Raw genomic sequence first — 13,775 nt, forward strand, 5'->3', positions numbered from 1 at the left:
CTATTTTTCTATAACTTGGAGACATAAAATTGCCAAATGATGTAAAAATACGCAGAACTAAATTCTCAATCTAATGACTACTTCATTTTGTAATTAAGGTTTAGTGTCTTTAAGACTTTTTGTGCCCAGTACAATTATGTGTATGTTTGTATGTTTATATTGCTTTGCTAGGTGACAAGATAACTAGGAGCAGTGCAACTCACAAAGGACCACTCCCTTCTAAGAAAGTTCGTGCAATAATGATGACAAAATTGGACCTGGAGTACCAATTGTATAACTTTGTTAAGAACAAACTTGAAAGACTAAAGAATACATTGGAAATCACACAACAATCCTGATACATTGATACACTTCCAATCATCACTTTCAAAAAATGTGACCCGTTCTGATCTGGGTACATAGGGTCTTTTTATCTTTTCATTTTTTGTTTTCGTATTCGTTATCCTATGTCATTGTTATTCTTAAGTGTTAGCCTTCTAGGTGTGACACTCTTTTTATTCTAGCGTTTTGTTACTTATTAATAAGTTAATAACAAGTGGATATTTGTTATATTTAAGACTTGTATTATGTAAATTTAAGGTTTGTACTCTATAATGTTATTTATTTAAGGTTTTGCTTGTGTACCTTAAAGCTGAATTTATACTCAATCGCTTTTGCAGAAAAGCGATTTTCACGCACGCTCAATGTTTACTTACATTTCCAGAGCGTCAAGCCGATCAATCGATTCAAATCGCGGAGGCAAAAACGACGTCGCTTTTGCAAGTTGAAGAAATCTCAACTTCCCAGCGATATCGCTTGACACGTGAATGCGTCAACCAATCATATACAACCAACTGGATCTATTATTTTGCTAATTAATTTACCTTTCTCGATTTTTAACTTTTGATGATGAATTAATTCAAAGCAATAATTATTGACAGCAACTGATGTTTTAAAAATATATTTTGTGGCATTTAGAATATTTTAATTGTCGTCTGCAATCGCTATCGCCGTGATAAGTATAAATGCAAAAGCGACGGGCGATGCATCGCAAAATTCGGCCGATTGCAAATCGCTTTTTCAAAAGCGATTAATCGCATCGCTCGGCGATCGAGTATAAATTCAGCTTAAGATGTTTTTATTTTTACTTTGTAAGCGCTACGAGCTTGTCATAAGGAACAGTGCACCAAAAGTTTTCTGTTATGTTATGTTATGTTATGTTATGTTATGTTATCGTTTTCGTAAGTTATGTAAATTTCTGACTTCAAAACTTCAGGTAAGTAGGTACGTGGTCATTTAGACAAAAGAGGTATCTACATTTAACTGCCAAAAATTTACGAGAAATTAAACGGCTTCAATTACTTGTGTGTACTTACTGGCGCCTAGGCGTGACTTGCTAATCAGCGTTGCCAACAAGTATCAGGTATACTTGTGCGTGTGGTATTATACTTGGGGGGGGTGTTATAACCAAGTTTACCATGGGCTTGTGGAGGGCTACGCCAGTTTTCAATTGAAAATAGTGAGCAAGATCAATATGTAAATTTAAACAAAACACAGGCATACTTTTATCAGCATCAGTTCAGAGGAGGAAGTTGCATACCACAAGGACGGCAAGGATGCCTTCCCAGAAGTCTTTTAGATTAGATTTTTTTTCGGGTGATGAAGATGAGTGCATATTGGGTAAGGATAATAATAGATCTATGACAGAGAGTAGATATTCTTGAGAGGGCACTCTATTCACGTGGTTTCTTTTACAACACTAAAAGATCAGGAATTTTGGTGGTTTGCAAATGAAAAGTGTCCGCACTATCGATTGATTACGTAACTGTTATGAATAATTTATTAGGTTTTTCAATGCAATCGCCTCGACCCAATGATACATATTATCTGTATTATCAAAGTACTTGGAATAGCAATCCGGTGAGTTCACTGAACTACGCCCTAATACTGATGGAGTTTAATTGCGCTAATCCTCTCCATACACAGATGAACAAATACAATAGATGAAGGTCAACACGTATGACCTCCTATGTGACATGTTATATATGATGTACAAAAACCTGAATATCATAAAGATCAGTATTCGTTTGTGCATATGAACTGCACATTTACGTTGCTAAATATTACTCATTGCATATAATGACAAATATTGGTATTATGACAATACGGTATATACATTGTATATAAAACGACTAATAGATCCTACTATCATGGCGTCAGGTCAATGTTCATCATACCCCGTATGTTTCTTAAAATTCATTCATATTTGAGACAAATTGCTGTGACAATTTTATAAGTGCACAGGTAGATCCGTGATTTTTTTAATTTTCATTTCCTTTTAATGAAAGAATTAAGGTTTTCCACTGCATACTAATTTTAATGCTTTATTTTCAAAACGAATACGTGTTCCCGGTTGGCTCTATAGCGATTTCACAGAAAAGGTATTTCTAGTGCAATGCAGCGTCGGACTCTAGCTGAGAGCGTAGCCTAAGTCTTTCCGGACTCCAAAAAGGGCTCTCCATACACAAATGAACAAACACAAAGGAGGGTAGTCTCCTCCGTGACCAGCTTGATTTCGATGGAGCGGAACCAAATTGGCTGCGGAGGAGAGGGGTCATTTGGATATGCAAATGAGGTAGTGTCGCTGCCCTGTCTATGATGAACAATAATTTCCATTTTTAGTAGTTTGTACATTCATTACACTCATAAATATCATAAATAAACATACAGTATGTTTAATCGCCTCCCTCCAGACCCCATTCTGGGATATAGGGATGATGACGATGTGTCCCATACGTCATTCCGATTTTTAACATACAAATATCCTGCTTTTTATATTCTATAGTGTCGTATATTACCTCAAATATTTATTCACTACAATGAAATTACATATCCTGTAATACAGGATATTTATCCAGCCACGGTGTTAAAGCCATTATAACATTTGCTGAGGAGAACGCCCTCAATATTTTTTTCAAAATTATGTTTTTACATGATTATATTGTACTTTATTAAACTAACTTACCCTGCAAAAATCAAGACTATAGGTGCTGTAGTTTTGTCAAAATCCGAGATTTTTGAATAAAACGCTGGAACCGTCGTTTTATTATTACGATGGAAATATTAGTCGAGCGCGTACACGATATTCATAACACATAGCGTGCGGGACGGATACACATCAAAGGATAGTACTGTAACACAACCGACGGAGTGATACACATTGGCGACATCGGCGCTGGTAGTAAATTCCAATTTTCTTTGCTTTACCTCTGTTGTTCGGCTCAAAATTAAAAGGGGACATATCTGATAATAAAAGCTAACATTTTATGGCAAAGAAACCCTAATCTATTTTGTATGGAAATGTTATACTATGGCTTTAACCGTGTAGATATGGGTACGTATCTATACGGTGTGTTCCGTGTATGGGTGAATGGGGTGCCCATCATTGCGATATAATGATTATCTATGCCCGTGCAACGGGGCATAGATATTTATCTATGCCGATGTACTCCAGCGTGTGCTTTTGTCATGAATGTGCGTGCACTAACACAGAAGAGATACATGTATCCAACCATGCCAAGTTGCCAACTCACTCGTGATTGCAGGTTAATTATTGTATCATTAGTTTGTATCCAACATGTCCAAGGTTGTACATTTCTAGCATTGTATTGTAAAATATGCGATATACGATTACGGTTGGATTGTGTACAGTTGTTGAAAGCTGTGTTCATTCAATACGCGGATTTAGGGTTTCTCTACCGGAAGTCAATTTGTGCCGAAATTCCTTCCAACAATGTAATAAGCGTTTTGACTTCCGGTAGAGAAACCCTAAATCCGCGTATTATAATTTCTATTGTGATAACAAGCGCTTCGCCCCATTAGTCACTGGCGCATCGATCTCACCTCTCCTTCACGATTGAATAACTACCATCGTACCACGGACGAATTAAATTTGAAACATTTTTATACGAGGCATTTAATACACAATACCTGTACCTTTGACAGTTCCATGTAATCATGATCCTTTGAAACTACTTTTGATTGCCTGTAGTCAATACTCGCTGTTGCCGATTGCTCAGATTATTTCGTTCTAAATTCCTGCTAGAAACCTATAGCTCAACAAAGACAATGTCAGAAATGCGTGTAAGCTCATGAACATAATGAATACATGAATAACGTCCATGTTAACATGTAACATGTACATAAGCTCATAACACGCCAGTGCATCTCACAATTACAAACATGTAAGTTTACAAAATTAAACATTGGCCAGGGACCGGGTGGGACTCAGTCAGGCCGATCAGACATTTCTCTCAGAATTCAGCCCCGGCTTCAGCTCACGACAGACAACACCAGACAACAAGGCTAGTGGAAGGTGTCCAAGGAATGATCATGATTTCGATCATGTCGATCATCAGGCGACAGGAATGCACATTGGCATGACCCGGAAGTTTTTACCTGGTAAAAAAATACCCATTGTAACAACTATCCGATGTCCTCAAAATTTCCCCGCAAAAATCCGTTTGTAATTTCGCTTTTATCAAAATTCTATTCCAAAAACATGTATAATGTTTTAAATACCATTTCTGTCTGTAGCAATGAAATGTATCCTTTTGGTTCAGCTTTGTTGACAAATTCCGCTGAAAGTGAAATCCGTCACTGTCAGACTGTGTGTGCTTGCCAAAGTTCTTTGTGTTTCGCCGCCGGCCCTTCGCCCCCGCCCACAATTTCTTAACACTTTTTACAGATTTTAGCTACCTGGCCTCTGACGTAATTCTGCTCTAGCGACCAATCTGCCCAAGCGACGTTGTGACATTTTGGTCAGATAGAAACCGTCTTTGTTGCTCACCCCATCTATCTAAGAGATCAAGCACTAATTACGCATTCAGAACCGGCAAGACTGATTTACATCGAAGTGTTCCGATTGATTCGCAATGTGAATATGAATATTTATCTCGAAATGTCAATATAAATATTTAGTAGGCATCGTGCATACGTAATGAAGTTCGGCCGTCTTTTATAGCTGTGATGTCATGTATAGGGATCATGCAGAGTTTGATCGGGAAAAGTGGTGGAGCTATATTTATAATTAATCAAGCCAGCGGGAACACGATAAGATAAATCGATCTTTATTGAATATTTTAATGATATTTTGTGATTACTTGTAATAAGCAGAAAGAGACAAAAATAAGATAAATGCACAAATATTGTTTGAAAGATGTATTTTATTTGACAAAACATTAATTACAAACACTACAAGCCTACTTGATTCATGATAGGTCACACCTCCTACATACTACTACTAGCACTCCTTTATTCTCTCAACCTTGCAAACCCACCTCATTCCGACACTACCTGCAATTTATCTTTTTTCCAATCAATAACAAAATCCCAAACTATATTCGTGGCTCTTGAGCCGCAGCACCTCTAGTTTACTGGATAAGGTTTTGGGTGGCTTGTTTATTAGAATCATGCGGCAGCAAGTTTTGAAAATAAAACGACTGTTAAAGAATAATAAACAGATCATCCGCAGGACTATATTACACGTATTGTTCTATGTTATTTTTCGCTGCGTACAAAATATATCTAAAATCCTGCTAATTCTTTTTTCCTGTCCCAAGTGTAATATTTTAACAACTCGTCAATTAAAAAAGTGACACCAATCCTACAGTCAATCTGATTGTTTGATAATAAACAAACATTCTTAGTTCATTTCACGCGGTATTTCATAGACAAAATTAGTGGCAAATCATACTGATATGAATGATATCCACAATCTTTCGACGCTGCTACAGCTTTACATGCAAGTTAATGTCGCACCTCTTTTTCACATTCACTTTCAAATATACCCTAGCATTTTCCTGGACCCATATTCGCCAAAAAAAGTTTTTCACAATTCTTTTATTCTTTCCAGACCACAGCATACACTCATATTTTTGTCATGGAGACTTGTTTGATTTTCATTCACATTGTGGTGTCTTCGTCTTCGTTATATCATAACACCTGTATTCAATTCTCTGAAATTTACAAATCAAAAGAAAATCACTCTCATGTGACGAGATTTTGAATATATTGCACGGGCGTTGGATACTTATACTACGTTTGGAAGTTGCAATCTCTCTATTTCGCCAAGACGACATCTACTTTTTGGTATGTCGACTTTGTATGATAATTTATCTTGCCCTATTGACTTACATGTAAGTTGTCTCGGCTAGTCGGCCACATGATTTTCGAACTAAAATAATGAATGCAGCAATTAATATTACCTATTGTTCTTTTATACTCGTACTAAGTATATAACGCACAATGTACTCGTGCAAATGCATTCGTCAAAATAATCGCACTTGCCATGGAGTTATTAGAGTCACGCGGTAGCCGTGACCAGCAAGTTTTTTTTTTAAAAAGACTGATAAAGAAGACTAATAACAGATGCTCCCGCGAGACTATATTAGAGTCACGCGGTAGCCGTGACCAGCAAGTTTTTAAAAAAAAGACTGATAAAGAAGACTAATAACAGATGCTCCCGCGAGACTATATTTACACCTAACATTAAAACACTTGACTTCTATTGTTCGATGTTATTTTCCGCTGGGTACAAAATGTATCTAAAACCATGCTAAATGTTATTTACAGTCCCAGGTGTAATATCTTGACAACTCATTAATTCAAAAAGGGCCACCAATCCTACAGTCAATCATTGTTCGTAATAAACAAATATTTTTGCTTCCATTTCACGCGGTATTCTATAGCGAAAATTAGTGGCAAATCATACTGATCCAGAATTTTTAGACACTGCTACAGGTCTACCTGGTTATCACCTTCACACTACTTTTTCAGATTCACTTCCAATTATACCCTAGCAATTTCTGAAATACCGTACATACAAATTCCGAACCCCATTCGCCAAAAAATCAAGTTTTTCACAATTCTTTTGTTCTTTTCGGACGAAACATCAATTCATATAATAAATATTGTACATCGACAAGCTATTTCACAGCCGACTCCTGTGGTCTAATGGTTAAGGCATTTGACTCCTATTCCGGGGACTAGAGTTCGAAATCCGATGAGCAACTTATTTTTTTTACAATCTTTTATTAAACAATTAATTTTCGTTCATCAAGGATAACATAATTTTAAACATCAGGTGCTATTGTGATATTATTTTTTTAAATCAAAGCAAGATGTTTTATTCTCAGGGAAATTGTTTATTATATTAAGAACCTATTTAAAAAACACCACTGCACAGTGTCATACAACATCACCAATGATAGAGACCAGTTCTATGTATCCATGTACTGTAGCCGTTAGCGAACAAATAATAAAACAAATCTGAATAACACAAGAAACTACATCAGGATAACAATACTAGGATATATGCAAAACTACGTCACTAATTGCAGAGTCATTCTCACGTCGTGTTCACACGGTCGGACATTATCATCATTAAAAACCACAAATCGCGAAATACCGCCAACAACCGCCGCTCATTAGGGATGTCAAACTATATTGCCTCGCAGGCTACAAAGAACCACAAACCGCAAAATATGGATATCCAACCAGTTTAAAAGACAAATTAGCCACCGATAGAGGCCAGGGCCTGAAAATTAGAGAAATTAAAACCACAAACCGCGAAAGAACGCCAAAAACCGCCGCTCACTAGGGATATCCAACTAGATTGGCCCGCAGGGCTACAAAGAACCACAAACCGCGAACTTTGGATATCCAACAAATTAAAACCACAAACTGCGAAAGACCACCAGCAACGACCGCTCAATAGAGACATCCAGCTAGATTGCCCCGCAGGGCTTCAAAAACCACACACCGCAAAGTATAGTTATCCAACAAGCTTAAACTATAAATTAACCCCCGATAGAGGGCATAGGGCATGAAGAATGAGGGAATTCAAAACTACAAACCGCGAAAGACCGCAAACAACCGCCGCTAAATAGGGAAATCCAACTAGATCTACTCTCTAAATGTAAAAGAGTGACAATTTCACTCGGAACTTGGAGTGATTTCATTCTCACTCTATTCGAGTGGTTAGTCGTTCTTTTAGAGTGAAGAAAAGCTTCTACTCGGTCAATCTAGATTCACTCCTTACAGAGTGATCCAAAATTACCGCTCAATTTCAGAGTGAAATCAGAATCACTCTTTGCGGAGTGAATCCACAGTTCGTACAGCCAATCAGAAAGCCGGATTTTCGCATGAAAAAATTGTGATTATTCATTCGGCGAATTAATCGTTGCAGCAATGGCGGTGGAGTTGTCAGTAGTCAGGAATGGGCGAGGCAGTTTGGCGAAGAAATAGCCAATATTTTCGTCGGTAAGTATACTTTGAACTATTTTATTTATATGTTGAATCATTGCAGATTGTAATCGACAACTAAAATCTGATGTTACTGTCTCAAAGGTGATAATTGTACCCATGAAGCTTCTTCATTTGTTGAACACATTGATTCACATTGTCGGTCCGGCATTACGGTGGCACACTCATGGACTGTTTTGCATACCTGGTACATGTATTACTTCGATCATAAACCTGTAAATGATTGAGTGTACTTGTGTAATGTTTGTTATACTGCGTCAGCCTTTTTATTGTTAGTATGTACCCGATCATATCTCCGAGTCCGATGCGCTAGTCATGCTATACATACCAGTAGCCACAGGATCACATGCAGCAAGGCCAGGCCATACCTAGCTTGGCTTAGGCCATAGGGCCAGGCCAAAGCATAGGCATGTTATCTCTGACCAGTCTCTAATTTATCATGTTTATATACTGCAGCATGTTATATCTGCATGTGTGATGCCAAAAGTCACAGAGGACTATAGGCCTCTATGTCTGACCAGTCTCCAAAGGCTTTACTATAGTACAGCACGTCTACCTGCATGTGTGATGCTAGGCCTATAGTCCTACATCACTAAGCTTTTAAGCATGCCAAAATTACCATTTTAATCTTAATTAACATGTAAAAATACTTATTGTGTTGTAATTCCTTTGCTCACAAAAATACATGAATGAATGAACATTTTGTGCCTATTTCTGTGATTATTTTTTGTCAGTCTCATTCACTTCTTTATTTCAGAGCTATTAACTCAAAAAGAGTGGTTTTTCCACTCCTCTTTGGAGCTGTATGAGTAACCAATCCTTTTGGAGTGAAATTCACTCTCCCTCTTTTTTTTTTTTTTTTTTTTCTCACTCTTTTTGAAGAGTGAATTTCACTCTAAAAGGAGTGGTCACTCATACAGCTCCAAGGAGGAGTGGAAAAACCACTCTTTTTGAGCTGTTTTTCACTCTTTCACATTTAGAGAGTAAAAATCTAAATAACTATCAACCGCGAAATTTGGATATCCAACTAGATTGCCCCGCAGGGCAACAGAAACCACAATCATTAAAACATAATTATCTTGCTAAGTCGTGGCACTTAGACGCTTCCGTAGTATAAGCCTTGCTACATATACGCACATTTCTCAGTTTTAATTTGAAATCGGACTGACTCTGTGTCTCGCTGGCATCGTTAACATTGGGTATGTGTTGTTCATATTTATATTTTCTTAGTTGCCTTGAATAATTAAAGTATATTAAGTGTATGTGTATCCCTATTAACATTACAGTCACGCGGTAGCTGTGACCAGCAAGTTTTAAAAATAAACGGCTGATAAAGTTTTATTAAATTATTTACAGTCATAAATCAAGGATAACATAATTCAAAACATCTATTTTTCGTTTTATTCGTTTTATCAGACTGTCCCTGGTTTTATGGAGTACTTCGTAACCCGATGACTTTCCAAGCTTAGAGCTGCTTGGCTACATTCATAAAAAGAAAGAAAATCCACCAAAAAAACGTTGGTAACGTAAAGAAAGCAGCAAGTTTAAAAAGCCCCCACCTCGGCTCACTTTTTGAAACTTGAAAAAAAATATCAACAGCAAATCGGTGTTTTTAACGTTTAAACAATAGCATCATTGCCATTAACATGCCTACTTGTTATTCGTTTAATTCAATCATTGATCATGAACTTGATAATTATTATAAAACAAAACATATGATATTGGCCAAGAACAACATAATAACCTTTCTGATCCAGTTCCAGAATGCTAACAACTTTTACGCATCGGCACATTAAAGATAGATAACACTTCTGGAAATGTTTTAAGTTTAAATCAGTATATTTTACAAATGGGACCAAATTTCAAAAAGTGAGCCGAGGTGGGGGCTTTTTAAACTTGCTGTTTTCTTTACGTTACCAACGTTTTTTTGGTGGATTGCATTTGCAACAATAACTCCACCGCGCGTGCGATTATCTTGACTAATGCATTGTACTCAGTTCACTAGGTAATATTGCTGCAAAATATTTTAAATTACAAAAACACCGTCAGGTCACTGACCTGGTAGTAAGGATGCATGTAACAGGTCAGGAAAAGCAAACACTCCCTCATTTCAAATATATAGTTTTGGTTTCTCTATTGTTCAGAAACCAAAAATCAAGGGATTAAAATGTGGAGATGAACTGGTATGCAATCATAACACTATTGTGCTGGGAGGACACAAGAGGGTATATATAATCAAAAGTATAATGGCCTATAACCATACGTATATAATAGCCTATTGTGCTAACATTTTCATTATCGATATCTATCAACGCGGACGACTTTTGATGCTCTCTGCCGTAGGTGGCACACTTCAATGACACCATAAAATTACAACCGAGTTCCGAGATTCGTTTGATAAGTTATGCATAGACATCATGTGCATATATTGAGGGGTGGGGGTGGGGGTGTTTTGTTTATTTGTCTGAAATATAAACGATGCATGATGATGTAGATGATTTGATTATGAATTAGATTATTCCCCGGAAAGCACAACCCATACCTCTTACCTATGTTCCCTCCGCCACCTATATATAACCTCCTCCTCCCCCCTCCCCACACTCGATATCGACTCTTCCCTATTATTCCACTCCACTCTTGAGCCCCGCTCTCCCCCTCCTTCCTTCCCACTTCCAAAACTATCTCCCCTCTGTTTCTCTTTCTCCCTTACCCTTACCCCCTCCCCCTCACACACACATACCCTCTTTCCCTGTCGATCTCTTCTATCTCTCTCTCTCTCTATTCTCCAATAAATAAATTGAATAAAAGTTAGTTTAAACCAGCTTTCTATGATATTGATCTTCCGTCATGCGACATGCACATAAATAGAGTTGTGGATAATAGTGTTTATAACACTGAAGTCATAATCTGTCAAGTGCCTATTGTAATGTCTGTGGAAATATTTCGATGGTCTATATATTTTCACAGTGAAATCAGCTTAGGCTAATTCGTAGTCTCAAGTCAATGCTTTCAAACTAAATCAATGCTTTCAAATGTAGACTGCTTTGTTCGACTTCTCTGCTCGTGAATATTGCACTGCGAAATTTAAACATTTCTTTTGTATACTTAGAGTAGGTAACTTCAAATCAAATAATTTTACGATCCACACCACTTATAAGAAACTGAAACCAAAACCGAAACTGACTGACACAAATGTTCGGTTTTAAACAAAAGGTAGAAACAATGAGTTCGATATCTTATGATTCAAGTGGTTAGGCAGGACAATAGGAAACCACGTGACCAAAACCAAAACCAAAACTAAAACTATATATTTGAAATGAGGCACTGTATAAGTTGATCATTGATGATCAATGGTATCGATTGCGCCATTCGTCATACTGTACTTTAGCAACTTGTTCACGCATGGTTTGCATACCTGTTAGCAACCAATTGACATTCATGCTGTGATCATTTTTATCGCGGTTCCGAACACAGAGACATGGAGGAGATGAGAAAATAAACTTAAATAACAATATCAACGGAACTTTATAGTTCTGTATTAAATTTGAACTTTAAAATCTACTCATTAAAACACACGACAGTGGAATTTTACAATTTGTACAGTATTATAAAGCATGATCATGATATTATGTGCTAGTGTGTGTTTCCCGGTCGTGTTTATGTTATTTTAGATGCTGAATATTTTGAATGGTGTTTTCTTGTATACGGTCACCCTGTTTTTAGCACTTTTTAATTAACATAAGCTAGATTATTCTCATTTTAAGTTTGATTTATTTGGGTACATTAATGAAAATTTATGGCAATGATAGGCCCAGTTCAAAATAGAACACAATTTGTTACCTTTGATTTACATCATGCGCATTAAAAAATACCATAACCTATATTTTTAACACCACCGAATATGTATTCGTACTTTTTTGGTGATATATATAATTATATATATTGGAAAGACAAGTTATGTGAAAGTAGTATTTCTAGTATTTGAATCTCCCGTGCAAATATTATCAAAAATCTATTGTTTAGCGTGCTGGTTTCAGATAATGCATTGTTCAGCGTGCATGTTTATATAATTTGAGTAGTTCGCGAAAATAATGCACGGGAGAAGAATACATAACGGTGAATAGAAATAGGCACTAGAAGCATATGGACGGATAATTGCATTTGCAAGAACCGCGAGGCTCGGCTCCACGGTTGTTTAATGGCATGTGAGACTGAGTCATTTTAAAGAAAAGTTGATGGCCCTATTTATCTGAAATCTTGTTTGCATCTTTACAAGGGGTAGACACTTGTAGAACATCAGCAAACAGACTAACAACTGACAAGGGAATTAAAAAAACCCATTTTATCATGAAAGTATAACTCATATTATATGGATAATTTAAATTTAAAGTATATGTGAATAGCGCCCTCAATTTGCACACAAACGTACCGTTTATAGAATTAAAATTACCACAAAAAAGCAGAAAAAGATGAACAATTTGATATAGAAACGAACAGCTATGTTAATAATTGCTACAAAATAAATGCATTAGTGTAATAGCTGTTGGTATTATTTAGGTCTAGAATTGAACATTATAATGTTTTGTTAGAAAAAAATAATATATGATCACATCAAACAACCGTGGCTCGGACTGCCTATGGAATGCATTCCTTAAGGTCCGTTCATACTACCACCGCATTTGCGATGCGGTGCTTTGTGATAAGGTGCGTTGCCGCACTGCATCGTACTGCAAACTTCTGCATTGCGATATCACAATAAAGTTTTAACTTTAAATGAACACAGTTGTCAATAACGTGATGATTGTTCGCGTATTTTAAAAATACATTAACTTGGAAATGCGACGAGTTGCGTTGAGTTGCGGCAAAAAGTAATCTGTAATGTATCGGCATCGCAAAGTAACGCATCGCAAATGCGGTGGTAGTATGAACGGACCTTTAGCATGGCTGGATTCACTTTCGGGTTATTCTCACACACACCCCCACACAGGTGTTCATCACACAGTGTACGCGAACAATCATCACGTTATTGACAACGGTGTTAATTAAAATAAAATTTCTACTTTAGTAAATAAATATTTTAATAATTCCGTCTTGTTATTCATTTATATTAAGTTCGAATGATAAAGTATGGTACTAGAAACATTGTAAAAAATATCGACTTCATTTAAAAAATAAAAATTAGAAAAATATATAAATTTAGATTTTATATTCTTTAATTGGTTAAAATATTACTCACTAGCATAATGCATATCGAGCATAGGTTTATGTACTGTGGTATTTTGTTTGAGTCTGGTCCCATCAGGACACAAGCTTGTCTCCACACGGAGCGACCGTTTAAACAAACAAACAAACATGTAAATGGCCAAGAGCAAACTCCGGCATAGCTAGGCTTAGCGTCATTTTTATATTTTCAGTTTGTGGTAGTCTATTGCTCAGAAACAAACGCAAGGCATTAATTAAGTGAGTTGATC

General features: G+C 36.6%; 1 protein-coding gene across 1 annotated transcript in view; it reads right to left on the reverse strand.

The window, feature by feature from the left end:
* Positions 1–7,227: 7,227 nt before the first annotated feature.
* LOC140138790 (NXPE family member 2-like) overlaps positions 7,228–13,775 on the reverse strand; it is a 44,938-nt gene continuing 38,390 nt past the window's right edge. Inside the window, exon 5 of the mRNA XM_072160561.1 lies at positions 7,228–7,308. Coding sequence (XP_072016662.1) covers positions 7,228–7,308 — 81 coding nt within the window. The remainder of the gene's footprint in view (positions 7,309–13,775) is intronic.

This window comes from Amphiura filiformis, chromosome 2, assembly GCF_039555335.1.
Source record: "Amphiura filiformis chromosome 2, Afil_fr2py, whole genome shotgun sequence".
Taxonomy (NCBI): Eukaryota; Metazoa; Echinodermata; class Ophiuroidea; order Amphilepidida; family Amphiuridae; genus Amphiura; species Amphiura filiformis.